A 27,857-nucleotide genomic window follows, 5' to 3' on the forward strand; every position below is an offset into this window, starting at 1 on the left:
ATGCAAATTGGCACGGTTAACAAAAATATTTTGATTTGATTAAACTTATATAATCAGAGTCGAAGTAGGTATCCGTATTTTCACTTCAACTTCGGGTACAATCCCAAACCGAAAACGCTTTTAAACAGAACTTTTGGATTGAACGTTTTTTTTTTTTCGAATTTTGGGATATTTTCAAAATGTCGAATTCCCGACCCCCCCCGGCTCTGCTTACAATTTAGTTTTGATTTGACAGGCTCTACCGAAACCTAGTGGAAATAGGCGGGAACAACACAGACGCCGGCACGGGAGAAGGTGCTTCGTTCCTGTAATGCGATGATGCTGGCGGGTTAATCGGTGGCAGACTTCCCGGATCCTTTTCCCAATCCAGACCGGCCAGGCTTTCGTTGCTGTAACAGGAGTAATGGGACACTAATTAGAAAAAAAAAAAAAAAAAAAATAGTGGGTATGAGGAGGACTCTAGTGAGACCAGCAATGTTATATGGGTCGGTAGACAGTAGACAAGAAAACTGGAACAGAGAATGAGATGAGTAGCGGAGATAAGAATGCTAAGACGGATGAGTAGAGTGGACTACACGAGGAGGAGTCTAGGAGTTGCACCTATCGTGGGGAAAATGAGAGAGAATAAGTCGAGATGGCAGAGGCAGTGAGAGGTGTTATGAAGATGAATGTAGAGGAAAAGGAAGACACTGGAGAAAAGATGGATAGACGGAATAGTAAGTGATATGAGAACAGCTGGGCCGATTGAGATGTAAAATATTCGAGCTCTGTGGAGGTGTAGGACCGTGTAGTTGGTATTGTAAGGCGAAGATAGAGAAGAAGAACACTCTAATCAGGTGGTTCCTAGGGTAACGTTTTACTCACCTCGACGTCGTTCCTAGTCTCGATTCCGGCGTTAACGTGTCGACCGTCGCGAACGGGTTTGCTCTCGCCGTGACCCTTTTGTCGTCCAAGGTGGTTTTTTCTAAACTGAAACAACGGTCGGGCCGTGTCAGTGGTGGTAGGCGCAAAGGCCGTAAAAAATGACCACCAACCTTTTGTCGATAGACTGCAGCGAAGACAGCGGTATGGTGTTGACGTCGGCGTTGTACGAGTTGGCGTGGATTTCCTGTTGGTAAGATCTGTACAGTTCTTTCAAGTCGGACGGCAGTGGCATGTTTTCGCCTGTCGAAAAATAAGCACATGAAAACATAATAAACTATCTACTTCTTCATCTTCGCCTTACACTCCCAACTATATTATGGTGTTGGCCACCCTAGCCCTACGCCTCCATAGAGCTCCATCACGTTCAATCACACCAGTTATGCTCATATGTTCCTCTCTTTCCCTTTACATTCATCTTCATAACAACTCTCACTGCCTCTGCCTCGTCTCTTCTCATAACATAACACTATTCTCTCGTTTTCCCCAATTCCTAGACTTCCTCTTGTGTATTCATTTCTCATTCTATCCTCCCTCGTCACACACTACTCGTCCATCTTAGCATCTTATCCGACTTAAAAAAAATTAATTAACAAGATTTCGTACAACCTTCGATGATTTGACGCTGTTTGGTTATGATGTCGTCGGTAATGCGCTGTTGACGGTGCATCTTGTGCAGCAGGTCACCCCTCCGGCGCAGCTCGTACGATTCGACCAGTCGTTCTCCTTGCAAAGCCATTTTGTCGGCTTCCAACTCGTGTACGCGACAGATCAGCGACAATAGCTCCCGCTCCGTCTCCGAATCCAGTCGCTTGGGAAGGTTCTGTAAAGTGTTTACCGGTTAACAATTAGAACCGCAGGCGATTATGACCCGTTAAGGTCAGCGCAGGTGTCTGTTTATTTACAAAACAAAAATTGGCCAACCGTGCCATGGAATCGACCCTTTAATCTAAATTTAAAGACACTGGCACACACACAGATTAAATGAACAATTTAAAGGCTTAAGAGAATAGTTATCGAATGAAATTAATCAGTTTGGTCTGAGATTTAGAGGGGACACGTCATCAGGGTCGTTGTAGTAGCACTAGGAATCGTTGGATTTTGAGGAACATACTAGGAATGTTCTTTGAAATGGCAGTTTTGGAATTCTCATGACTCACACAAAGCTTCCCTGAGTTTTAAAAAATATGACAATTCCTTAGGGTCACGTGTATTATTTTAGCAAAGTATCAACCATCACTATATAACTTATATAAGGTCGCTAGTCATCTAACTTGCATGTGGCTATTTTGAGCAGACTTACGTTTTCCAAAGCCACCGCGTGTTGTCGGACCTCGTCGAGCTCGCTCACCGTCTTTGACCTCAAGGCAACGTACCTTTCTTGTTCGTGTTCAATGTAACTGAGATCCGTCCACGCTTGATGCATGTTCAGCTGATCGTTATCCGAGGAACCTTATGTGTCAAATTATTTAGTTATATTATTATATCAGGGGCCTGGAAGGATAGAATATCATATTGGTGTGCGGTGTGACAAGGGAGTGTATAGAATGAGGAATGAGTACGAAAGCTTGGCTCGACTTCAACGGCAGAGGAAACAAAATGAAATTGATTGAATAGGAAAACAACAAAACAGTAAGGCTAATTAATAGAAATAAATCTGAGGTTAAGGAATGCCCCGAAATAATGATTATAGGTGATTGGCAATGGATCATATCAGATTCAGCACTTGGATGGCCGATAGCTAGATGTAGTGGTTAGACAGAAGGAGATGGATGTTTGTGTGTAAATTAACTTAAACTGCATTCTACTCACATGTATTGCTCGAAGTTCTCGTGTCGGGCCTGCGTTGACTGCTCGTCCTCCGGCAGTAGAGTTTGTTGTTCCTAGATTCCCACTGGCTGATGATCTGGTGCTGTCTTTCGGCCTCCACACCCAGCGACAACAAATGCCCGTCGATATCCATTAATTTTCGTCTGTAACATTACACGGTCGGTCTGTTGATCGTTGGTGCAACATTATGTTGCCGTTACCTAACAAGCATACACGCATACCGACCTGAGTTTCATTTGCTCGCGGAACGTAGTGACTATTTGATCTCGGATTTTATTGACGGGCGTATCACTTGGATGACCGTTCGACGATTTGGTCCGGCCTTCGTCCAACTTGGTCCTCAGTCTCGATATCTCGTTGCGCAGGTCCGCTATGACCGACCTGTACTGGTTGACTTGGAAAGACACGTTCAAAACGTTGCGTTCCACTTTGTGCGAAATGCCATTGGCCCTGTAACGTCCAGCGTTGAAGAAACACTTTTAACACGGATTTGTTATTGACTGGATACAAGAAATAGCACGCGAAGAAAGTAACTAGGTTTTTTTCCCCATCGAACCCGGAGCTTGTATACGAGATTACCTTGCGGCATAAATCAACGTGTTTCGCGTTTCGTCCTTGTGCGAAGCGGCCGGATTAACATGAGCAATCATGACTGTGCGACAGTTGCCGCTTAACGATTCCCGCAGCAACCGGGTGAGCTTACTGTCTCTGTAGTTGACGAATCGCGGGTTCGTGCCTCCGCTCAACGCATTTATACAGTTGCCCAGAGCCAACAGGGATCTGTTGATGTGCGCTCCTTCTTTGAGTCGCTTGCCACGGTTCTAAAGTCAAATATTCATCATGACAAATTGAAAACGTACAACCTGACTTTTACAATAAGCACAATTTGTCACGTTGGAGTTCATTTAGGTTCAAACATTTTTCGAGTTTCTGCCAATAGGTTAATGTAATAATAGAAGATGTCTAAGGAGGAGTGAGAACAAGTTCTATTCCCAGGGCCAACGAAAATTCATCAACGAGGTCTGAGTTAAGCTCATACTTACTTGGCTTTGGTAACGGATGAACTTATAAGGGATTTACTGGGCATGAAACACTGCATTCAAGTCAACAGTTCATATTCTTATCATGTTTTGTGATGGCCAGAGGAAATGCCGTTTCCCAACTCCACTGGCCAGTGTGTCTATGCTTTGGTGACTAATCAAGGGAGGCATTGGAATGAAATTAATTGCGACAAGGATGTGCAATACATTCGAGGCAGTGCACTTGTCCGGGCCCTTAAATCAGGCCCTGCATGTTTTAGTTAGGTAGAGATAAATTTATAAAGGGGTTAGTTTAAATAGATTGCGAGGTTGGTTCTGTGACCACAAATACACCATCGGTAGTCTCTGCATCGCCGTGTCAACTCTACCATTGTTCTCGTGTATCGTTTGCTTATTGTCAGAAGTGTCAGGAAAAATGTAGAGGCCTCCGAGTTAGTCACCTACCTTTGTTTGACTGGCTCTTTCCGAACCAGCCAAGTCTATCATGAACAATCTGCCTTGTCGCACGGCAGTCGACGCTCTGGACGACTTGCTCACCGTCACGCTGAGAAGAGCGTGACTCCTGGAAGACGTTTTATTGGCTCCCGTCGGTTCTACAGTCCTCTGTCGGTTGCCTTGGTTCAACAGTCCCATCACTTCATCGACGGTTTCCACGACGACTTCGGAAAGGCCCGCGACTTGAATGTTGCGGCTTCTAGACGAGTCCTCGCGAAGCTCCAAGAATCCCGACGACGGATTCAAAAGGTCTCGTATGTTTTCGTTGTATATTTCTAAATATGACAACTTTACCTATTTTCAAAACAACGTACTTTCAGTTAGATATGTTACAATAATAGTATAAGTTCTTAAAATGTTAATTCATAATTAGGTCAGGACAAGAAATTTGACCATTTAACAATTTGTACATACATTATCACAATAAAGCGACGTCTTTTCCCTAAAAAAATCAAGATTTAAGTCATATTGACTTATATTGAGCTGTAACCCAGAGGGATTTTCTAAAAAATACTTTTATGCGACAAATAGCTTATGCATAGAGAGACAAATGGTTTTAAATTCGGTAGAACTAAGCGTAACGGACGATATTACAAAGGATACCGAGGATTAGGTATTGTGGCGTTTATGGCTTTATAATAGACTTCATAGTCGAGTAACGCACTTGAAGGGAAGGGAGAGAGTGACTGGGAAAGAAATCAGATGATCAGGCAACGCTACAAGGACGGGTGATTTAGGTTGACGGCCAGTGAATAAGAAATTAAGGCAGAAAATGGCTAGAGAAGAGATGACTGGAAGCATTTGGGATTGATAAGTGGACAGCTAATCTGTGGGTGAAAGATTTGCCAACTCGTGCTAGGGGAAGGCTGAGGACAAATACGCATGTTTAATATCTTGTATTAAATTTTAACCGTCTAGCGCCTTCCTCTCAAATTGAGTAAGGGCTTGTGCTTAATCGAGGCGAGGGACCAATGCAATACTTTGGCATTGTGTGAGAATTGAATGCAATACTTTTTTCTTCAAGATTGATGCAAACTGCGGTGGTCTGCTAATGTCTGGATAATGCTCAAAGGATGTGTTATGCGTTTACTCACTGTATATCGACAAGCGTTTTTGGCCACCGTGTCAAATAAATCACTGACTGCTCTGACCATGATACCCGTCTCTCCACCGTGTCCGACCATCGTGTGGGTCTTACCACTGCCCGTCGCTCCGTACGCAAACACAGTGGCGTTGTACCCGACCAAAATATCTTTGACTAAATTTCTAGTGGTTCTTTCGTACACGTCGTCCTAAACAATAATAGTTAACTAAACTATAGCAAGTACATATATAGTACTATACGTTGTTGACATGGTAGTTTTCGGATATATCCACACAGAGTCCATCTTCAGAGAGATGAACTCTGCAATGGGCCCGAAACGTCAGCACATTGACAAGAAATGGATACATTCATCGAAAATGATCCAACTTAAATCCACGAAAGCATAAACACATTCATATCGTTGTACCTAAGAATATAGTTGACTTAATATTCTTTTCTGTTATTATTTTTTAACGTATAAAATAAATGGGAATACTGGAAAATTAAAATTGTAGTAAAGTAAATCGTAGTGCCTAAAACCGATACCTATAGCATGAGACATTATTAATTTAATCCTTTCCCTCAAGGTGGGTAAGAACTTTTCTTTTAGCTTCACTTGTAGTTTTAAGATTTAAGGCCTGGAAATTAGACCGGAGCTATATTTAAAATAGGACACTTTTCAAACTATTTTTTATATTTTTAAGAAAGACCCCAAAAAAGGGGAAAATTACACTTTTTTGCCTTTTTAGGCCCTCGAGGAAATCATTATTATGAAGCCTTTTGGATATTATTTGGATTCCTGGCACTTAAAGAGGCAGCATAGTATACCTAACTGTCTATTTAGATTTGTATAGTACGTCCTACAATAATACTTTCTTCGTTACTGTTAGTGTGTTTTTAAACATTTCAAATTAGGAATTTTAATGATATTTTCGATAGGAATTTAGAAGAAACAAAACGAAAATGCATTGATCAAAAAAAAGCACAGATATCCGTGAAAGACCACCCAAGACAATACACGTGACTTAGGTCGGACCGCAGTCGTAAGGTCTAAATAGAAACGTGTAAATTGTTTTAATGGATATTTAATTGGCAAGTTCACAGCGAGTGACTAGGTTGGCTCGCGACGATGAATTTCTGAAAACATTTTCGCAATTACTTATTTATTTAGCCAACGCAATAAAACGACAATACTGGGAAAGTCAATAGTATGTTTTTTTTTTTGTATTAAGCCACTTATTAACAGTTGGATAAAATTGGGATTTACAGAATGTTTTCAGTCAGAAGCTAAATATTCAGAAGGGAACTTAAATCGTAACACACACAAAAGTTTCAAAAGTTACCCTCCCTAATTCTAGCTTCTGACTGAAAAAAAACTCATTATAGATTGATAAAAATAAAAAATGTCTTACATTTTTCAAAATTATTGTATGTCATCAAAAAATCAAGTGTAACATGAAATTTTCAAAGTCCTGTAAATTTCTATACCATTTTTACAATTTTACTTTATAGTTTTTGGTCTATTCAAAAAGATTTCAAATTGCGACATTTGACAAACAAATGCTGTCAGAGTTGTGAGGTTGTGGTTTATTAAACAATAATATCCTCTCTATATACGGATCAAATCTACTATTTACAATATAGACAATATATGAATATTACAATATAGCTGGTAGGTGTTATATTTTACCTGCGATGAATCTTCGCCGAAAACAGCGTCGAACACATACTGTTTTTTGCCAGTTCGCTTTTGTCGCAGTACGTCGTCTCTTTCTTTGTCCGTTTCTTCCACGACTATTGTCTAAAACAAAAATGTAATAATAATAATAATAATAATTAAATAATGTGGACGGAGCATATTGGGGCGTGGGAGGTCATAGGGCTACACAAAATATTACGACTGAAAGTGATAAAATCACTTGATGAGAATCCGTAACGGTAGGAAAGTACAAAGTATACCGATAAGAGCATTGTACCTAATGACAATAATGTGCTTGAAAATAAATATTATAATAATTTATTGCCGTTCTTGCCCATATAATGCCATATTTAACAATATAATGAAAATATTTTCAAATATCTTGATTGACTGATGGTTCACTCACACACGGCAACCTAGAAATTCACAACGATCAAAGTGTAATTTTTCGCCCTTTTTTTTTTGGTTATAGCCCTATTCTAGATTTACCTTTGATATATTTTTCATACCTTAATCCCTAACACATCACCTTCCTAGGGGAAATGGTTGTTGATATTTGTTTGGTTTGTCAACGTTTATGGGTAGTACTATGCTTAAGAATTATACACAAATTTACGCCTTATATTTAAGTTGAAAAATATATAAATTTTTTCGTTGTTTTTCACGGTTTTGAATGGGAAGCGGTGAACTCTTTTCCAAATTAAGTACCTTTCGGGGTACGATTTGTGATCTATAGATTTGCTACACAAAGAAACCGGTTAAGAAGATACCGTGTGTCCAGACAGAAAAAAAAATTCATAAATTCACATCGTTGTGAAAACAATACCTTCTTACCTACGCGTAGAAGCTAAAAATAAATATAATATTTTATTGTTTTGAGTCGTACGACTTATACGGCTATGTACGGCTTATAATTTGTGTAATTTTTGTCACAGTGAAAAATACAATATTTTAATATAAAATATACAAAATATTTTATTTTAGTAATATACGCCAAACGGCTTTTTATAATAATTGTGTTTCAAACAGTAAAGTGACATTTGAAATACACAAATTAACTAAAAAATATACATAAGTATTAAGTATACATATTAAAAAGTATAGTAACGAATGGTGTGGCCTAAATACGAATTATATACATAGAGGTGTATTTTTGGTAAAATTGTAACTGGTAATTGGAAGGTAAAAAAAATTAAAATAATAAACAGTATTACAATTTAATTCTTTATTAAATTAAATAAAGTGTACAACAATTATTGTCCGTTATAGATTAAAAATGCCAAATCAAGAAAAAAAAATTACCTGTTCTATTTGCGTGATTTGTTTAGTTTTCAGGTAAAATAAGAAAAAGGGTCGGTACATAATAAAAGTTTCATCAAGTGTTTGGGTAGTGAAACGCGAAACCCAAAACGTACGTTTTTGTTTTTTAGGTCAAGTTCCTTCACTGGGGTTTAAGAGGTCATACTTAGGTACTTTACTGCGGTATTTATAAGGTTTGGGCAGCGATAAATTAGTCATGTTTTCAACTGTAGCGCAATTAATTGCGGGCCAAAGTGCGTGACTAAATATTATATATTTTAGACGCCTCACAACTCTAAAATTTAAGAAGATAAAAAAAAAAAAAATACTTACAGCTATATTTTGATTTGATACTTTTGTATAATTAAAACAAAAATTATTTGAATACAGTTTTTGAATGTCTTATTCGAATAGAACTTTTTATTTCATTTCCCTCGCTCAATTCAGAACTGGTCTCCGAATAAATGTAGGTATGTTTCTTTACACAAAATAAACTAGTAAGTTAGTTAGGCAAGTAGTAGGTAGTTTTTGAATTAGGACGTTTACCTAGAGTTTTTCCAAAAATGTTTTGTAATATCAAAGATAAAACTAAAAAAACGCGATTCCAAACAAAATATTGCTTTTATGAGCGGTTTAATCAATTCCACATGCTTAAGGTCTAACCTATGTATGCCTAAGACCTAAGTGTGACATTAACATTTTTAGATCCCATTTGTGGATATTTGAAGAGTGAAAGTGTCAAACGTTCCAAGTGTCAAAGTATAAAAATTGTACTTTATAATTTGATTTGTATTTTATTCATTACCGGAAACAATTTTGTAAATTTTTCAAGTAAAGGATAGTTATTTATAAAAAAAAAACAATCATATTTAAAACTCAAAAATATGTTAAAGTGTTTCCGATAATGAATAAAATACAAATCAAATTATAAAGTTCAATTTTTATACTTTGGCACTAGGAACGTTTGACACTTTCACTTTTCATTTGGTATAACTATTAATTTATTTAAAATTACACCAGTTATTTTTGCTAAGAAAATTTATAAATACAAAATACACTTATACATTTTAATATAGTATTCTAACATGATCAATCTGTCACTTGTTTTTTTTTTAATCAAAGCTGGGAAATAGCCGGTTTTTCAAAGTCTGAGCGGATTTGTGTGTAAATTATAAGGTTTACCCTTAAAACAACTGCGGTAAACACATAATTCAAGCAACATAAGATATCCTGTATCCTTGAATAACAAACTATTTCAATAGGCGTTAACCTACCGTGGCTACCGTGCGCTGTTGGCTTGTTTATAATGGACTTTTGATTAATTCCCCGTTCGCCACCAACTCATATAATATGTACCTACTGTTGAAGTATGTACTACTATCATAGCGGTGTACAACACAACAGCTATAGTAATATGATCTCGGTAATCTTTGCGATTCAACGTGCATTTTGTAATGAATAATGTATAAATTACGATTTATTTTCTAATCTTAGATAACGCTTTGGTGACTCAATCGGATTTCAGATGCCCGATTTCATTATTATGTGGGGACCGTGCGGGCCGGTTTTGCCCTTCGTGCCGTCTACGTGCTATTCCTCCCACACACACACCGCGGACAGAGCCATTGTTCGGTTCGGTTTGGCTAGGCAATTGAATTCGTTTCGTTAGTAGGACAAAATATATCCAATAACCGAGAAAGGTCGCCCATATTATAATAGTAATAGTAATATTACACGTAGTTATCACAGCCAACTTGCAATCGTTTTAATTTGGAACTGTCCAACACAATTATTGTCCTGGTGTCCGGTTTACCTACCAAATAGGTGGTACCACATCTACTTCTATGATGCACCTGTCCAAGTATATCATATTAATAATAATAATAATAATTGTGTAAAATAATTTACGAATGACGTTTATAGCTATGATAGATAACGGCACGTTATGTACAAACCGAGTTTATTATTGATAAGAAAAAATATATGACGAACAAAAGTTGTACGTATAAAATATGTGAATATTAATATTGTATTAATGTAGAATATTGAGAAATGTAAAAAATAGTTTTGTTTTGCCTTAAAACTCTGTTTTTGAGTTATATTTCAATGGAAATAAGACCTAGTAGGAAGATGTCAGTATCCATTCTACAAATAAATATATATATATATATATATATATATATATATATATATATAGTATATATTATGGTAACTAATTGTATTTGTAAATCATATTTACTAGACTACAGTATCATCCTTGAAGGATCATACGTGCCTATAAAAGAAGGACGATTTCCCTTGATGAACTCGAGTGAGTTATTGTATTGTTATTGAACTATTACATATTAAGTATTATACAGTGGATAAAATAAAATATTATAATGTTGTTGGTGCTTATTGAGAAACCACGTATTAACTATTGATATTTTAATCTAATGTATATTATTCTTGTCGTGTTAAATGGTTATTGCAAGGGTCGTTTGGAACATTATAACATAGACATGCTAAATGAGTTAATATTGATATAGCATTGGCTTTAGATTTTTACAAACAACTTAAGGACTAAGGCCGGTAATGATGTATGGCTATGACAGAATTGAACATTGGCAAAATTAACAAAATGAGAACATAAGTAGCCGTTAAGAACTTTGAAACTGTGAGGTCTGACCATAAGTTTGAATAAAAGTGTATCAGTCCTATGCTGAAATAAGACACTATCAGTATTTAATTGATTTTTATCCAAACCAGATGAAATAGTGGATTTCCCCACAAATCGTGTATTAATAGTGTTTAAGTTAATTTATGTAAGTGATCGATTGCCTTTACTTACTGTACAACTTTACTACCCTATAACAATGTGTACCTGAGAAAGTTATAAGTAAAGTTTGGGAGTTGTTATTTAATTAAATGTTGACATACTCTAGTTGTATGTTTAAGCATTAATTATATGAGCTTACCTACGTAAAAACCTAATAAAGTTATTTTTTACTTTTGCATTCGGGTTTCAATAAATAAAAAAACACAGGACTGGTTGGATGGCGGTCGATTAACCTCGAGATTTTATTTAAATTATTGAAAGGCAAATTAAAATGTAAAACAAATATTGCATAACTTTAGGCTTTAGGCAAAGGTTTAATCCAAATAAACGAACAAACTTTCCAAATAAACGTAAGAAAATATAGTTGTAGACAATATTATCAATATCTAAAATGTACCCTCACATTTTAACGCGATAATAAAATTTAAAAAACATAATATAAACCATTTGTTTCATTTTTTGACATAAAACAAATGACTTCGCTTTTGTACCTGATTAAACAAATTTGATTTTAATTACATCCAAATGACTCTGTATCTTTAAGAGTTTGTTGTGAATAGCAAAAAAAAATGCTTCACACTAAAAACCAAAAGATAGACATTTGTCTTTGCTTTAATATACGTATAAGATAATAATAAGGTAGATCGGATAACATACCTGTGCGGTACAATGATTTGAATTTGAAAAAAGCCTATGTTTTACATCTTATAAAAACTTAATTTCCAACTATAATAAGGTATAGAAAGTTAATTCTAATCTCATCAGAATGAGCTTGTCGAGAAGGTAAAAAATATTAATAAATATAAACATAATACATACTTATAATATAATAAATATTACAAATTAACTATTTAAGTTTTTTACAATTAAAAAACTTGTCCATTTTAGCTACATTTTTCTTTAGCCACGCACATTTCTGAAACCGATAAAAGGATTTTGTTATTTAGGGTCTTATTAAAATCACCTTAGCATGTAAAAGTGCAGTGAAGAGTTTTAAAAATTGATCTCTATGGAGAAAGAACTTAAAGTTTAAAGTTGTACATCATCAAAACACATTTTCCTTCTAAATGTTCATACATTTTGAATTCATTGCTTAATAATTATAAAAAATATATTTTAAATAATCCTCCAAAAATTAAAAATCCAGAAAGCCTACTTGCCAACCCCGACTTGGCAAGCGTTTTTTCTTTGGAACAAAAACCAAAATGTATTAACCTATATGAATTTGATCTCTTATTCTGAATCGAGTCTCAACATTTTCTTTAACAAGTACACTTTTTTTTTAAAGCTGCATCCAACGTTTTTATTGACTTACAAATCAAATATTTAAATTTTTTGAATATTCTCTTGCGTTTAAAAACTATTCTAAAGTCTTATATTTTTATTCGACTATAGCTTTTAAATAAACTTTTCTTAATTAACTTTCTAAATTAACCTTTAAAATGTATAATATATTATATATACTTTTTTGGTTTCTTTTGAAGAAATAAAAGGTGTATCTAACGTCAATGTTTTATAAAACAGTTCTAAAAACAACAAGCTCATGACAGTGAGGCGTTTTAATCAATTAATAATATTTCAAAGAAATTAAATTGGATTATAATCGGTATTATTTTTTGCATATTATTTAGTGTAGACCATTAATATATTAGCAGCTCTACATCGTACAAATTGATTTACATAACGTTCAATTTCATTATTTTAATTGTAAGTCATATCCGCGTTTGAGTTAAGGCGCAACTTGCATGTTTTATTAAAAAAAAAACCCATATAGCTGTATAAGCAATCTGGGAGAAGCTCTCATTATTATTGTTTTGGCATCGCCACCTGTTTTGTAATCGAACGTGTCCATTGTATGCCAAATATAATAATTACAAACGGGTGCCACCAGGATAATCGAATGATATATAAAGGGCTGGAAGACCAACCGTCAGTATCAGTTCACTGTTTGAATTCAGACTTGTCTCATCAGCGTTTATCTCAGTTCAATCGACAAACAAAAACATCACCATGAAATTCCAAGTAAGTATTTTTTTTTTCGTTCTTCTTCAGAGTCGATAAAATATATATATTAGTAACATCTTGTGGCATTTAAAACATTTTAAAATCACAAGAAAAAAATGTATATATATATATATATATATCTCCATTTAAATGTAAAATAATAATTACTAAACATACCTTCCAAAAAAAAATTAATAAAAACAATTTTAAAATAAGTTTATTTCTATTTGAAAACTATAACTTTGTTTTATGTTTAAAAAAAATGTTGAAATGGTTTTTATTTAAATAAAAAAACCCTCTTTACAAAATAATATTTTAATCGTATCAACTTTTTAATATTTGTACAATCTTTAAAAAATAGTTTATACACATTGTTAGTATTGAAATGAAAAATCAGCCAGCAAGGCCAAACATTGTTTTTTAAAAAAAAACTATTTTATTAAATTAAAGTCGAATTTTCTAGAAAAAAGATAAAATGGTAATTTATAGTTGAGTTAAAAGTTTTCAGTTTTTTTTTTAAATTTTTGTTCCACTTAAAAATTAATCAAATAATTTAAAAAAACGGACATAATTCATAAGGTGAAATGTCGCACTTACAATAAGTAACTTACATATTATTGTTTAATTGTTATTATATTATGTAGCCTTAACAAATAGGTCTGATATTTTTAGTAAATTAAAAACTTAACCTATTTTTTTTAATACGTTTTTATCCTTTAAATCCCGAGTAGTACTAGGCATACTAATGATGTCATATATATACATATATATATATATCATAATATTCATTTAACAAGTGATTCTAAATCAGAATGGACATAGTTTTTCCCCAATTTTTTTGTGACTTGAAAATTGTCAAACCAGTTGTGTTAGTTTAATATTATTTTTAACTAAGAAATTTACTTATATTTTCTTTAGGTTTTTCGTGTGCATTTTTTTGGATTTTAATTCCTATGTGAAGTATGATAATGTTTTAAAATGACTTGTTTTTTGTTTTTCAGGTATCTTTCGTTGTGCTCGCCATCGCCATGTGCTTCGCTGCCGCCGCCGAAGAAGCAAAACCGTCTTCAGCTCAGCCAGCTGCCGCCACCGCCGACCGAAGCAAACGAGGCCTGCTCGCAGCCCCGTTGGTCGCATCCCCCTACGCTGCCGCCTACGCTGCGCCATACGCAGCTTCATACGCTGCTCCGTACGCTGCACCCTACGTTGCTGCACCCTACGCCGCCGCCCCTTACGCCGCCACCCCTTACGCAGTGGCTTCCCCATACGCTGCCCCGTACGTTTCTTCGTACAGCGCTTACCCGTACGTAGCCAAGACTTTCGCTTCTCCGTACGCATACTACCCGTGAAAGGAGCAATAGAAAATAACCGGACCATCTTAGTCTGCCCAAAACCGATTTCTTCACCGCCAAAACCAATACAGTTCTAACTTTAATCTCTTTATGTGTTGTAAAAATGTACTTTCAAGTCGTGTAATTATATAAATAGACAGATATATTTTATCGTATTTTGATGTTGTATGTTTTGTTCATTATTATTATTATTTACTAAACAATTGGCAAAAATTGTTTTAATACAAAAAATTGTTTTTATAAATGTATTTTTAAAAATCAATTTATAAAATTCAAATAACAAAATATATATAATTTAAATATCTATTAATATAAATAAATACTTTTGAGTTATTATCATTTAAAGTTTAGATATGGAGAGAAGTACGGGTGCTTATATAAATTCATTATAATCAACTTCATCTCAGTTTTTGAACATTTAAGTTCATAATAAGCTAATAACTCGAGAAGTATGAATCGAAAACTGGTTATCGAACAGTCATTATTCTCCTTATATAAATCTGCTTTTCATAGGTAAATATAATAAATTGGTTGTTCTTCGACTTTTAAAATTTAGCCTTTAATATTATCCACCCAAACAATATTTTAAAATTAAATTTAAAATTATAATTATTTTTATTATTTAAATATAAAATAATATATTTATGTGGAACTTTTATAGTTAAAAAAAATTATTTTATAGAAAAAATTACTGCAGCATGAAATTTGAACAACTCTGTATATTACTTAGTAATAGGAATCCGAAAATTCGGATTTTTTAAAAAAAATGTTTTTTAAGCTACTTAAAAATCTTATAAATATTAAATATTATTGCAATAAAAAACTGTGCAATTAAGTAAAATATTTTTTTTAAATGCTTATCTTTGACAATAAATTGTTTTTGGATTTCGGATTCTCGATTTTCAGATTTCAACAAAGCCGAATTTGAAAAGGAAACTATCTTTTTGTTCTGTGTTTTTTTTTTATATTTTCATCAAAAATATTTTATTTAGGTACACACATTTATATTGTAGTAGTAATAATATTTAATACTTAAAATATGTTAAGTGGCTTGAATAGTTTTTTTTTTTAAATCCGGATTTTTGGAATCCCATCACTAATACCACTACGATTGTTGGGATCCAAGCAAAGTCCATAATCTGATAATATAATTGTGGATACATAATATGAACAGAAAACAAGACCATTTAAAAAAATATGTTTGAAAAGTACTGTAAATAAATGTCATGTTTCTAAGTATTTTGTGTATATTTAATAATTATTACCTAATTTTAATTTGATTTTAGTGTCTATTAGAATGCAGGAGAAACTTTTAGTAAGGGGGTTTATTTAAATCAAAACAATATCAAACCAGATTTTTTATGTTTTATTTATGAGATTAGCGTACATGACAACGTTCGAGACTGTTTGCTGACTATGTACATTTATTAACAAATGAAATGATTAAATTATCAAAAATACTTCTTGAATTTAAAGCACGGAAGTTATGCTCTCAAAACGACTAACTATGCGTTAAAAATTACTTATGTAAATATTCACTAAAACAGATTAATATTTGAGTTTAAATATTTTTTTTTTTAGTAGAAAATGTTTGAACTTATTATTTAAACACATAATACTTATTTATACACTTTTTAAAATAAAAATTTTTTTTTTTTGAAAAATTAAAATTATTTAAACATGGTTTTTGAAAATGTATAAGTTATAAATACAGAACAAAAAACGTAAAGAATGGAAGCAATAAAATATTGTAAATATTTATATATTATGTGTATTTTTGTACTTATTAAGCTTCAACTGCTGTTCTTCAAAAAGTATGACTGCGTCAAGCGTATTGCATATTCCTTTTATAGGTGATATATTATGGATGCCAAACAATTATAATTAAAAAGATAAGCAATTTAATAGAATTACAACAATCTGTTAATGTAGTTTGAGATGATTTGTCTAAATTTAGACTTTAATATTAGTATAGAAAAACTATAAGAAATGAATATTTTTGCTATTGGCATTAGTCGATATTATATTATATAAGTGACAGATACTCAACAAAAATTGTCTACGATATAGTTCATAAATGTGTACACAAAATATATCACTGATACATTTTTGATTACATAGTTTTCGTTATAAAAATAAACGTTCTTAAGGCCAACATATAAGTATAGGTGTCAACAACAATTTTGTCAATAATAGAAATAATACATCCTACACAAATTTTAACAGAAAAAAAAACCTATTATACAAATGCTTTCATGGAAACTACTGGCTCAACTTATCTAATACCAACGTCTCATTAAAAAAAAAAAATTATAACCTACTTAAAATTTTCAAATATTAATTGCTAGAATAACATAATTTTACTAATAATAGGACTTTGTAATTTTTCATCAAATTTAAAATAGATATTTTTAATAAAGTTACCATGTTATATTAATCAATATGCATAACATAATATTCCAGGGCAAGTATATACTATGTGTAAAAGGGTCAAAACGCCATATAAAAAGAAACGTTTAGAGCATGCCCCCTCCCCCCGGGGAATTTTTTTAAAACCTATTCTGCCTATGTTGTTTTGACTATGGTCGTTTGAAGAATTTTTAATATTTTTCTTCAGGCTTATTTTTATTATTGTTTTTTTATAGTATCTTCGGCCATCAAAAACAAAAAAAAAGATTAAAAATCAGTTTCTAATGTAAAATAATCTCAGATTTTTAAAGCTAAACATATTTATTTATTTTTTCGGGTAACATAAAGTCATTAAAATTGTGTTTATAATTTAAAAAGTGGTTTTTTTTGTGTTGCCCAAAATTTGAGTATTTTTTTCAGAAATTTAAAAGTATAAATATCAATCTATTTTCACCATCAAAAACGCTTAAAAAAAAAGAGAGGTTAAATTTCATAGAAAAGTCGAAAAACAGAAAAATAATTTATTTTTACACATAATTATTTCAACTATTTTTTATTAATGTAGTCGTTTTTTACCGTTTTTCGACGGAAGCACCTGCGGCAGGGTTGGCTCGTATTTAGCGTTTTGACCCTTATAAATAAGTATATATGTATATGTATTAGGGTAGACATAAAGAAAGAAACAAGTTTTAAACATTTATGGCATTGTTAACAATTGGATAGTTGCCAATGATTTAGCAGAAAGAGGCGTTGCCCTAGCCCAAGACTTCAACCCTGTTTTGACCAAACAAGAAGAATTTTTTACAAACACAGTACTTGCTTCGAGTAGTCAAGACAAAATCTATAATAAAAAAAACCATTTGTAAAAAATGTAGTCAAGGTTATTAAAATCTTGTTTTTTCTGTCAGTTCTTAAAATAATTGTTTTTGTCTAACGTAGAAAAAATGTATCATTTAAGTATCCTAGTTTTCTTTGAAAATTAATGAGGAATAAGTTTAAAATATGTTCAACCCTTAAACAAATTACATAAGGATAGTATTTCAGGATTAATACATATAAGTTTCAATAATTTTATTTTCTAAGTCCTAAATTCGTGTCAAAAGTCATTTTTTGATATTAAAAACATACTAATCCATTTTTATTTTTCTACTGATAAATTGAACATTTGTTTAAAATTAATTTTTTGTTCCTAAAAAAAATTAAAACTAAAACTTAGACATTTTCTTGAAAACTGTTGCTCGCGACCATTAAAAATAAATATTAAAATATTAACAAAAAAAAAGAAATGTGTTTTTACCACATACTGCTACGAGAGGGACAAATAATAAAAAAAAATTATCATATTAGGTCGGAATGCGTTCATTAATACTTATTAGTAATGTACAATACAAATATAGTGCAAAATTATTGTTAGCGAAGAGAAATAATTTCATGTATGGAATGATTTTGTCCGTAAGAAGTGGAACAAACTAAAATAAAGTTTTAAATATTAGTTACTTAAATATTTATTTAAAAAATCATTAAATATAACAGTTTACCTGAAACAATCAAATTAAAATGTATTTCAAGTAAAAAGAAATAATTTGATACAGTTAATATAAAAACTAAATATTATTTAATAGTATTTTAAATAATAAATTGTTTGGTTCACTAAATACAAATATATTTCTGGCAAGTAATTATTTAAAAATAATGATTTGCTACTTGTTATTTTATTGAAAATACCCATATTTTCCATAATATTTTAACAGTACATTTTTTAAACATAAAAGCTTCAACTAAAAACTATGACTAATATAGTTTCGATGGTTTAAGAAGTTGTGAAAGCATTGCATATTTTAAGTTTTTTAGGTTTACATTGACTTGTTGTGGAGATTTGGGCTGAATCGATGAGCTGCATTTATAAATCGAAATATATTATATCCTTCATAGAACTAATAGATACAAACTGTTTACACTAATTAGAATATAAATATACTAAATTTGATTTTCATAAAGAATATATAAATGATTCTAACTAACATTGTTTGTGTGTATATTATTATTTGTTACGATATTATTGTTTTTTTTGTGTGTTTTCGTTGTTTTAAATATTTTGAACATTTTTTAAACTGTTATTGACATTAAGTTATTGTTATTTTTATTAATTTAAATTATTTTATTTTTGTCTGGGAAGGGAACAGCTAATATGGAACTTACTGAACCGTATCGTATATTACATGAACTACCTACCGTTTTGGCATCAGCTATCCTATGCTGTAATTGTGTTGAGGGTGTACAGAATAATAATTGGGCGTTGCATGGTCAAATGTACAGTATATAAAGCACCACGAGACCGATGGAGAGTATCAGTCTTCAACTTGTCAACAATCGTTACATTCGTCGCAAACACCAAGACAACAAAACAAACCAATCAACATGAAATTCCAAGTAAGATTTTTAACTATACCATTCACCGGATATGTCTATATGGGTACATTTTAATTCATACGGTACCAATTATTCGTTAAGAAAACAATTTTAATAATAACGATTGTTTTAAATGCTTTCAACGGATTAAGATAAAATATTCGACCAGTAACGTTTTATTAAAGTTGGTTTTACCTAAAAATACTATTCATGTTTATAATATCTTAAATGTTAAAAATCATTTTGACAATATTTCAACCACATATATATTTTTTAAATTTATTGTATAACATATTTTTTTTGCATAAGGTAAATTGTTATTTCACCTACATCAAACATATTATGTTTATATTCTTTTAAGGACGTTAGGTAAAATTTCGATAAAGACGGTTGAAAAATATTTAATATCCATTTATTAGTCAGACATGTAGCGTTTTAATAATATTTCCCAAAGTTTAGTAGTATAATTTTATTGTTAGGGTGTTAAAAATTGGTGTGCGACCAATTACACAATTACAGATAAGATATTATGTAAAATTGTTTTCATTTTAATCTGATGGCAGTCAATTTAATAAGACAACAATATCACTTAGCTAAATTTTTGTCTATTATAAAACTTAGAGTATGGTGTTTCTTTACTGTCGTTTGATAAATATGCGGAAAATTAAATTAGTTATAAATATTTCAATGTTGAATTTTGCGTTTCAACTATCTTTTGTTTGTACTAGAAACGAACATATACCTAGTATTTAGCTTAAGTGTTTATCCATGTACTCATACTTGATTGTGTTAGTTCAAAACGACACTATCAAATACAAAAGAACATTATGTGTCATATTATGTTCATTTAACAAGTGCTTCCAAATCAGGATTAACTTCGGTTTTTTTTTCAATTTATTTGTTTTTCTTGTACATTTTTTTGGTTTTTAATTCCTATGTGAAGTATGATAATGTTTTAAAATTACTTGTTTTTGTTTTTCAGGTATCTTTCGTTGTGCTCGCCATCGCCATGTGCTTCGCTGCCGCCGCCGAAGAAGCAAAACCGTCTTCAGCTCAGCCAGCTGCCGCCGCCGCCGACCGAAGCAAACGAGGCCTGCTCGCAGCCCCGTTGGTCGCATCCCCCTACGCTGCCGCCTACGCTGCGCCATACGCAGCTCCATACGCTGCTCCGTACGCTGCTCCGTATGCTGCACCCTACGTTGCTGCACCCTACGCCGCCGCCCCTTACGCCGCCGCTCCGGTGGCCGTTGCTTCCCCTTACACTGCCTCTTACGTCTCTTCCTACGGCGCTTACCCTTACGTAGCCAAGACTTTCGCTTCTCCGTACGCATACTACCCGTGAAAGGAGCAATAGAAAATTACCGGACCATCTTAGTCTGCCCAAAAGATTTGTACGAAAAACCGATTTCTTCACCACCAAAATCAATATAATTCTAACTTTAAACTCTTTATGTGTTGTAAAAATATACTTTCAAGCCGTGTAATTATATAAATAGACAGATATATTTTATCGTATTTCCATGTTGTGTGTTTGTTCATTATCATTATTTATGAAACAATTGGTAAAATTTGTTTAATACAATACAAATGTACTCATTCTCAGTTGTGATTAAACACTACAATGTTAAAATAAATACACAGGTACGATGAAAAGGTAGAGTTATAGGTCGTATGCGGCTTGGTATAATTCAAACTTTAAACTCTTTTTGTGTTATAAAAATGTAACAAAAATACTACAAAATACGATAAGCGGTAATTTTTCGAAAAAATACTCCAAAAGGTTTTCAATTGGATTGAGGTATTCTTTAAATGTAACCCTACCAATCTGCAACCAAAAATAAAAAAATAAAAAGTTAAAACTTTTGATTAATTTTTTTTATTTTCCATGATAGTTATAGATCTTAGTAGAAAATTGGTATAAATTACACTCATGAGATAACATAAAAGTTAATTAATTCTGAATAAATGTGTTTATATGTAAAGTTCAAGTACTTTATTCAATACAGCACATCTGAGATTATAATCTTTGTTTTGACGGAAAACTATATTATTTATTGTTCAATCTGATGTTTCAAGCGGACACGGTAAAAACATGTGCAAGTGAAGAATTGGAGGTGGTAGTTTTAACGGTAATGGTAAGTAAGCTATTATTATGTCGTGTAAATTCGTACATTAAATCAGTGGTTTTTTTCTCTTTTGAATTGTTTTTTATGCCAAAAAAAATGAGGGTTGTCATGAGAATACGGTATTAATGTATTATTCTTATCATTCATAAACAAATATATTCATATTTTGAAATATAAACGCATGACAGCTTTTATTTTATAGGTAAGCATAAAAATAAATGAATATTAAATTTAAATCAGCTAGATTTTTTTAGAACTAAACCATAACCTAATGTTTATAGTAGGTATTACATTTTAAGAAAGAGGTTTTGTGGTATATTAGTTGGTTATTCATTTATTACAGCTATTTGATTTTTACATCCCATAAAAAAGTATACTTATACTAATCGTGAGTACACATAATATATCTATATATATACATTTTTTTTTTGATATCAGCTTACAATAAACACTACTTAACGGGCACGAATGTCATAGTGTTATGACATTGACGAAATATACCGGACAATAAATCAATATTTTACCTCTGGTTGTTAAAAAATGTATGACTCAATTTTGGTACCCCTAACTACATTATAATATGTTTCATAATATTAAAACATTACTAGTACTATTATTATTCGTAAAGAGGTAATCAGATTAAACCACTAAAGCCGATTTGTCAATAATTGTTGATAAACATCTGACTATAAAATAGTTTTTGGTAGGTATTTGTAAGTACTTATTTAAATACAAAAAAAAAAATTGACGATAAAAAGGATTTTTTTTAAAATTTTCCTATTAATCTTTTTGTTTACAGTAATAATCGTAAAACAGTACTATTTATTAACACAGCAATGTCACCAAACGATTAATTTATCGCATTTAAGTCGGGCAATGTCATTTTGATGAGGAATTACTCTTTAAGACATTTTTTTTTAAACTTATAACTGTGCAATAAACATTTCCGATAATAAAGTGTAACATAATTGAATTTCTCAAAAAAAATGTGTTATTAAAAATATAATATGAACCAAGTCTTGAAATATATTATAATTATTTGACCTTATTATTATACCAATTAAAATTGTTGTACATAATTTTATGCTTCTGTGGATACAAACGGTTGATTGAATGATATTATTAATATATTCGGCTTGGTTCATTTTTCAACTGGTATTTTCAATTGAACAATAAAGTTATTGTAAATAATTATGATATAATATTATTATGTATGTGACTGGCGACGTTTTGCTTATAATAACACAGAATGCAAATTACCTAAAAATTAAACAGGTCACTTGGTGTTTTCGATCAAGATAACGGGTAATATTAACTCTTTAACTTTGGCTGCTAATAAAAATGGATCCAGGTCAGCCTTAAGGGTCGCATGTCCGAATGAAATTTAATACCTACCACAAGAGGTTCAAAGGAGTTGCGGGTCTTATTGTATAATATAAATTACTTTTGAATGCTAAGTGTAACGCGGTCCTCACAAACAACTCACTGTAGTGCTGAACCATAGTACAGTATAATATTTTCTTAGTTTAAAACTTTTTATTTAACACATTAGCATATTGTATTTACCGAAAAAATCCGTTAATTATATTCTAAATAATATATATATATATATATATATATATACTATTTCAGCAAAGTAGGTACGTTACATAAATGTAAACGTTTCGTTAAATATTATTTATCAAAAAAAATGTGAATTCATTTAAAAAACACTATCAAGTAGAGTCAACATTTTAAGTTAACGTTGGCCTAAAACAATTTAAACATAAATTATTATCAAAAGCCTAGGTATAAAAAAAAATATTTTATATTTTTTTAAAAGTTGGAACTTTTCCAGTAAGAATAATAAGTTTGAATGGGTTGAAACATTATAATATTATACTTAGCTTCTACAGAAATTAAAATTAAACATTAGTCTAAAATCTGCGACTATTCAATTTCGAATTAAATAAACTAAAAAGCGTTAACTGTCTATTAGACGTGGGCCAGAGTATTTGCGGTTTATAAATAAGCAAACCCAAAACGCCAAAATATTTAATTACAAATTAGTATTTTTTTTTTGTATGCAAAACTAAATAAATAATTTAGACAAACCGTTTAAACCATTAATTTAAATTTCTCAAATTGTTTATTATGCCAATAATGGTTAAATAATTATTATAAATTAAACGATTTTAATTCATAACAAATAAAAAAATTACACTTGAGTCGAATAATCTTCCTGATTAAATTTACTAAATAATTATACTTAAATGAATCAAAATAAATTGACTTACTTGTAGTAATTACAACTTAAAAGATGAGACGAATTTTTAAGATCGAGTAAGATATATCAATATAATTAATTTAAATGGGCGCTGAAAACCTGGTTATCATTAAGGTCAATCACGGTATCTTAACTATGACAGTGTCGCCAACATTAGATAAAATTAATTATCAAAATATAATCAATGAATTTCTGTCATTGCCCCCATTTGTTTTTGACGAAACTCCGAATAATGTTATTAATAATACCATAAAACGTTAATGGAATGTTATAAGTTTATGTAATTTGTGTTAATCGATTAAAATTATCCAATAAGTATCGTTTAAGTGTATCTAATGAGCGACAATTTTCTAGTTCAGTGTAATCAATATTGTTTTTATATAATTACTCGACTAATCAGACGGAAATTACCCAATCTAGGTTAGGTTTTAAAAGTCTGTGTAAATAATTTTTGGCCTTTGTGACGTGTCCTTGGTCTTATAAAGGGTAAAACTATTAACGTGTTTAGAACAACAATAGACGGCTGTCAAGTGTTGACAAGACAAGGGTAGAATGTACAATTTTTGTATATATTGCGAGGTCTTATACCAGCTGACAAGTATATTTGAAAAAAAAAACGTTTAGTCCATTTCTATTCGAATTTTAAGTGTTGTGTAATATGGAAATATTTCAAATTATATGAAAATATTTTTATAATACCTATGTATTAATAACTATAATGCATTAATATATTGTAGGTATCTACTAGATTAAAATACTGTAAAAAAAGCAACGTTTTAATTATTTTCTTTTAATAATGCAGCAAAATTGTGAAAAGGTTTGACATAAAATTGCAAAAATTGTTTGTGAAATAGTTTGTAAATAAAATATTTGACCATTGAATTTCGTACCAATTCATCAATATAAAATATTGAAAACAAAAAAACTCAAAATGTTGATATATTGTTAATGAAGTATAAAAGATTGCACCTTATTATATTATTCATGTTTATAATATGATTTAGTTATGTAAATTTTGTTGTTAAATTGTCTTATTACACATGATAATAACCATATACAATAGCTATGTATATATTACACAATTTGTATCATAATAAACAATAGAGATTGTGTACAAATTAAAAGGAATAAGTTGTTTCAATGAATATGTGCGTGATATATTTAAGCATTAGGCTCGTAATGGCTATTCTTTTATAATAATTTAACTCGATCCTGTAAAAACACAAGGGAATCAATTTTGTAATCATTTAAGTATTTTATACTTCATGAACATGGTCATAATATAATAGGTATGTTGAAGAGTGAGGGTATTTGTAAAGAGCTCTCTTTCCGGTCAACCGTGAACCACCGAACACTTGTTTGTTTAATCACTTCGAAAATGATTGCCGTCAACATAATAATTGACGTTCTGTTGTCGATATTGAATATTAGTTTGTGTATGTTTTCACTTTGTCCACCCTATTATTCAAGGTTATATGTACATAATATATATTATAATATACCTAATCAATATTATAATGTACCTGTATAAAAAAAAAAGGGAATATCCGCATTAAATATTCATAATAATTATAATCACGTGTAAAAGGTACGACGTATCAACTACTTACCTATCAGTCTTTATTTTATGAGAAATAAAATGTAAAAATGATATAAGAGAACAAGTAATATTATTTAGTTAAATAATAAAAAGAAATCAATCAAACCTTAGCAACAACTAAAACAATAAGTTTTGAAAATTGTCTATTGTGTCGATAGTAAGTGCCATATTGTTTAGTTCTCAGTAACGGACTTGGATCAAACAAATAGAATATTTGGTGTATTATAGTCGGTATTTAATTGGATTCCAGGCGCAATTATTAAAAATAACTTTATTTGTTTTATTTTAATACTTTATCGATAACAAATGTATTTGCTACTAGCAACCGTTTGGTTTATTTAAATCAAACCTAAAATTATTATTGGATTAATAATATAGATAAAATCAACCATTTTCCTAAACAGAATAACATATTATTATTGTAAGTGTTTCATTATCATCAATTGTTTTGTCTATTTACATAATAATTTACAAATATTATGTTCTGTGTCCCTTAGTGTACGATAATAATTATTGGTACATGACCAATTTGTGTAAATCAATCAAGTATCACTATATGTATGTATAACACCTAAATCGATATGTTCTAAGTGTTCCAACACGATATGTCATGATCATAATAATATATGGTTTACTATTTATTAAATATTTGCAATTACTGTTTATGCAATATGCACCGCCATTATTGATTTGTATCTACAATTCAGTTTGATGTGCACAATCGAGTAACATAATATTATAGCGTGTCCAAAATGGTAAAATTTTTTAAATGACAATGCATGCTTTATCGTTGCATTGTTTTTATTTTTTTTTTGCAATCGAGTTTGAAAAAAAAAGTGTAATTAATATTTGGTGAAAAAAAAAACAATGCAAATTATTTAACCGTCATTATTTAAATTTAATAATGCACTCTAGTTTTTTTTGTGCCACGCCATTATTACCGGACACTTTAGTATTTTAATATTTAAGTTCATGTTGAAAGTTGGATATTTTGTGTTAAGCTTACCTTAGAATCGACCACGTATAAGCTTCTGTCCATTTCGTTCGCAGGTAACGGTCGTATTCTAACAGCCACCTAAAAGCCACAAGTATAATTTTATTCCCTAAATAGATGCAATACCGAGAAGGTGCAATAAAGTCAAATTTTTATGTTGTATTTAACGCCTTCGTCAACTGTAAGAAAGAACTAACGGGACATAATGTATCACTTATAACGTGCAGATTAGCTGTGGCAGATAGGACGAATTAAGATTGTGTAATTTAAACAGTTGTGCACTTAGTCGTTTAGTAAAACTTTTTGTGTTATTTGCATATGAAAATAATGTCATCATCCGGCATGCACTCTGCATCCAGTACTTGTGCCGTTTCATGATTCGTATCTAATTTCAATGTATCATTATTATTACCGTTAGCACCTTTAAAGTTTTGTCTGCCATTAGAATATGAACACAATACAAGCCGACGAGTGCCGCTGAGAATTCTATTGACGGTTATAGACAAAACCTTTGTGTCAATATTTTAGATCTGTGTCATTATCTAATGTCCAATACCGTTACAGAATAATCCAATCTTTATAGGTTTTATAGGTAAACAAAATAGTATGTAGGTGCTTACGGTGTCAAACAGTGGCCTATTCAGCAAAGAAATGCGTTTTAATAATTTGTAATAATAATAATAATAAAATACAAATACTTAAACAATTTAGCCAGTGAATTAACTTATTAATTTTTAAAAATATTCCACAGAATGTCATTAAATTTTAGAATAAGGCTCAATTATTATCATAACTGAAAAAAACAATTACCGACAAAATCAGTCGCATATTCAAAGGTGGGTTATGAGGAAACTTTTTCCCTACAAGGTGAGCTGTGGTGTTAAAGCGTGTTTAATAGTTTTTGAGAAAAAAAGCGTAAAACCGATTTTGGTCCTTCGGGCCGGATTTTTTTTTAAAATAACCAATCTCAGTTAGACCCTTTTGTTTGTGATTCTTATATTCCCACAGGGGTTTCGAATAGTTGTACGTTTTTTTACCAACAGTTATTAAGAGAAAGCATACGGTTGGTTTTTGGTCCTTCGGGCCGGATTTTTTTTTTTTTTTGGCCACTAGTCTCCTAATTATTACTAATAGCCATGTGTTATATGCCTCGCACGTGTAATTTCTAGTTTTACCATGAGTTTTTCTTCGATGGCCGTCGACTCTTGTTGCTCGTCTCGCGTCACGAACTCCGGCATGGAAGACACGTTGCTGCCGTAGGCGGTCATGTCCTGGTTCGGGTTGAGAGACGGAGACATAGCTGTGGGAATGCCTTTCGGATATCAGCACTTCGCCGGCGGTCCGTGGACGAAAACCGTCGACCTTCCATCTATCGACTTGAGCACTCTGCGCCAGTGTCCGAACTATGATATCGAAACGCCACCGTCGTCGTCGCCGCCACCGCCACCGCCACAAAGGCCGGAAATATTCGCCAACGTCGGCCGTAGCTACTGGCAACTGAGCGCCACACA

General features: G+C 31.6%; 3 protein-coding genes across 4 annotated transcripts; 2 read left to right on the plus strand and 1 right to left on the minus strand.

Annotated features, from left to right (window-relative positions):
• Window positions 1-27,749, minus strand: LOC126835784 (kinesin-like protein KIF19). Of its 2 annotated transcripts, none has more exons than XM_050568599.1 (13): window positions 27,522-27,749; window positions 26,359-26,427; window positions 7,061-7,171; window positions 5,381-5,578; window positions 4,236-4,580; window positions 3,331-3,572; window positions 2,977-3,201; window positions 2,734-2,894; window positions 2,225-2,373; window positions 1,531-1,744; window positions 1,035-1,164; window positions 865-969; window positions 1-389 (listed from the first exon to the last, which is right to left on the minus strand). In XM_050568599.1, exons 1-13 carry the CDS (start codon window positions 27,642-27,644, stop codon window positions 239-241), a joined length of 2,223 nt encoding a protein of 740 aa, XP_050424556.1. In that variant the 5' UTR covers window positions 27,645-27,749; the 3' UTR covers window positions 1-238. The 2 variants fall into 2 exon arrangements, with proteins under 2 accessions (XP_050424556.1, XP_050424557.1); XM_050568600.1 differs by having other exon boundaries at window positions 205-389; window positions 865-964.
• LOC126835786 (cuticle protein 16.5-like) lies at window positions 13,100-14,697 on the plus strand. The gene is made up of 2 exons (XM_050568602.1): window positions 13,100-13,208; window positions 14,192-14,697. Exons 1-2 carry the CDS (start codon window positions 13,197-13,199, stop codon window positions 14,537-14,539), a joined length of 360 nt encoding a protein of 119 aa, XP_050424559.1. The 5' UTR covers window positions 13,100-13,196; the 3' UTR covers window positions 14,540-14,697.
• LOC126835785 (cuticle protein 16.5-like) lies at window positions 19,293-20,875 on the plus strand. Its single transcript, XM_050568601.1, has 2 exons — window positions 19,293-19,381; window positions 20,343-20,875. Exons 1-2 carry the CDS (start codon window positions 19,370-19,372, stop codon window positions 20,700-20,702), a joined length of 372 nt encoding a protein of 123 aa, XP_050424558.1. The 5' UTR covers window positions 19,293-19,369; the 3' UTR covers window positions 20,703-20,875.
• Window positions 27,750-27,857: the final 108 nt, after the last annotated feature.

The sequence above is a fragment of the Adelges cooleyi genome, unplaced genomic scaffold, assembly GCF_023614345.1.
Source record: "Adelges cooleyi isolate 19-005CV unplaced genomic scaffold, UGA_ACOO_1.1 ACOO_flye_CR_arks_rails_tigmint_CR_PRNA_23, whole genome shotgun sequence".
Taxonomy (NCBI): domain Eukaryota; kingdom Metazoa; phylum Arthropoda; class Insecta; order Hemiptera; family Adelgidae; genus Adelges; species Adelges cooleyi.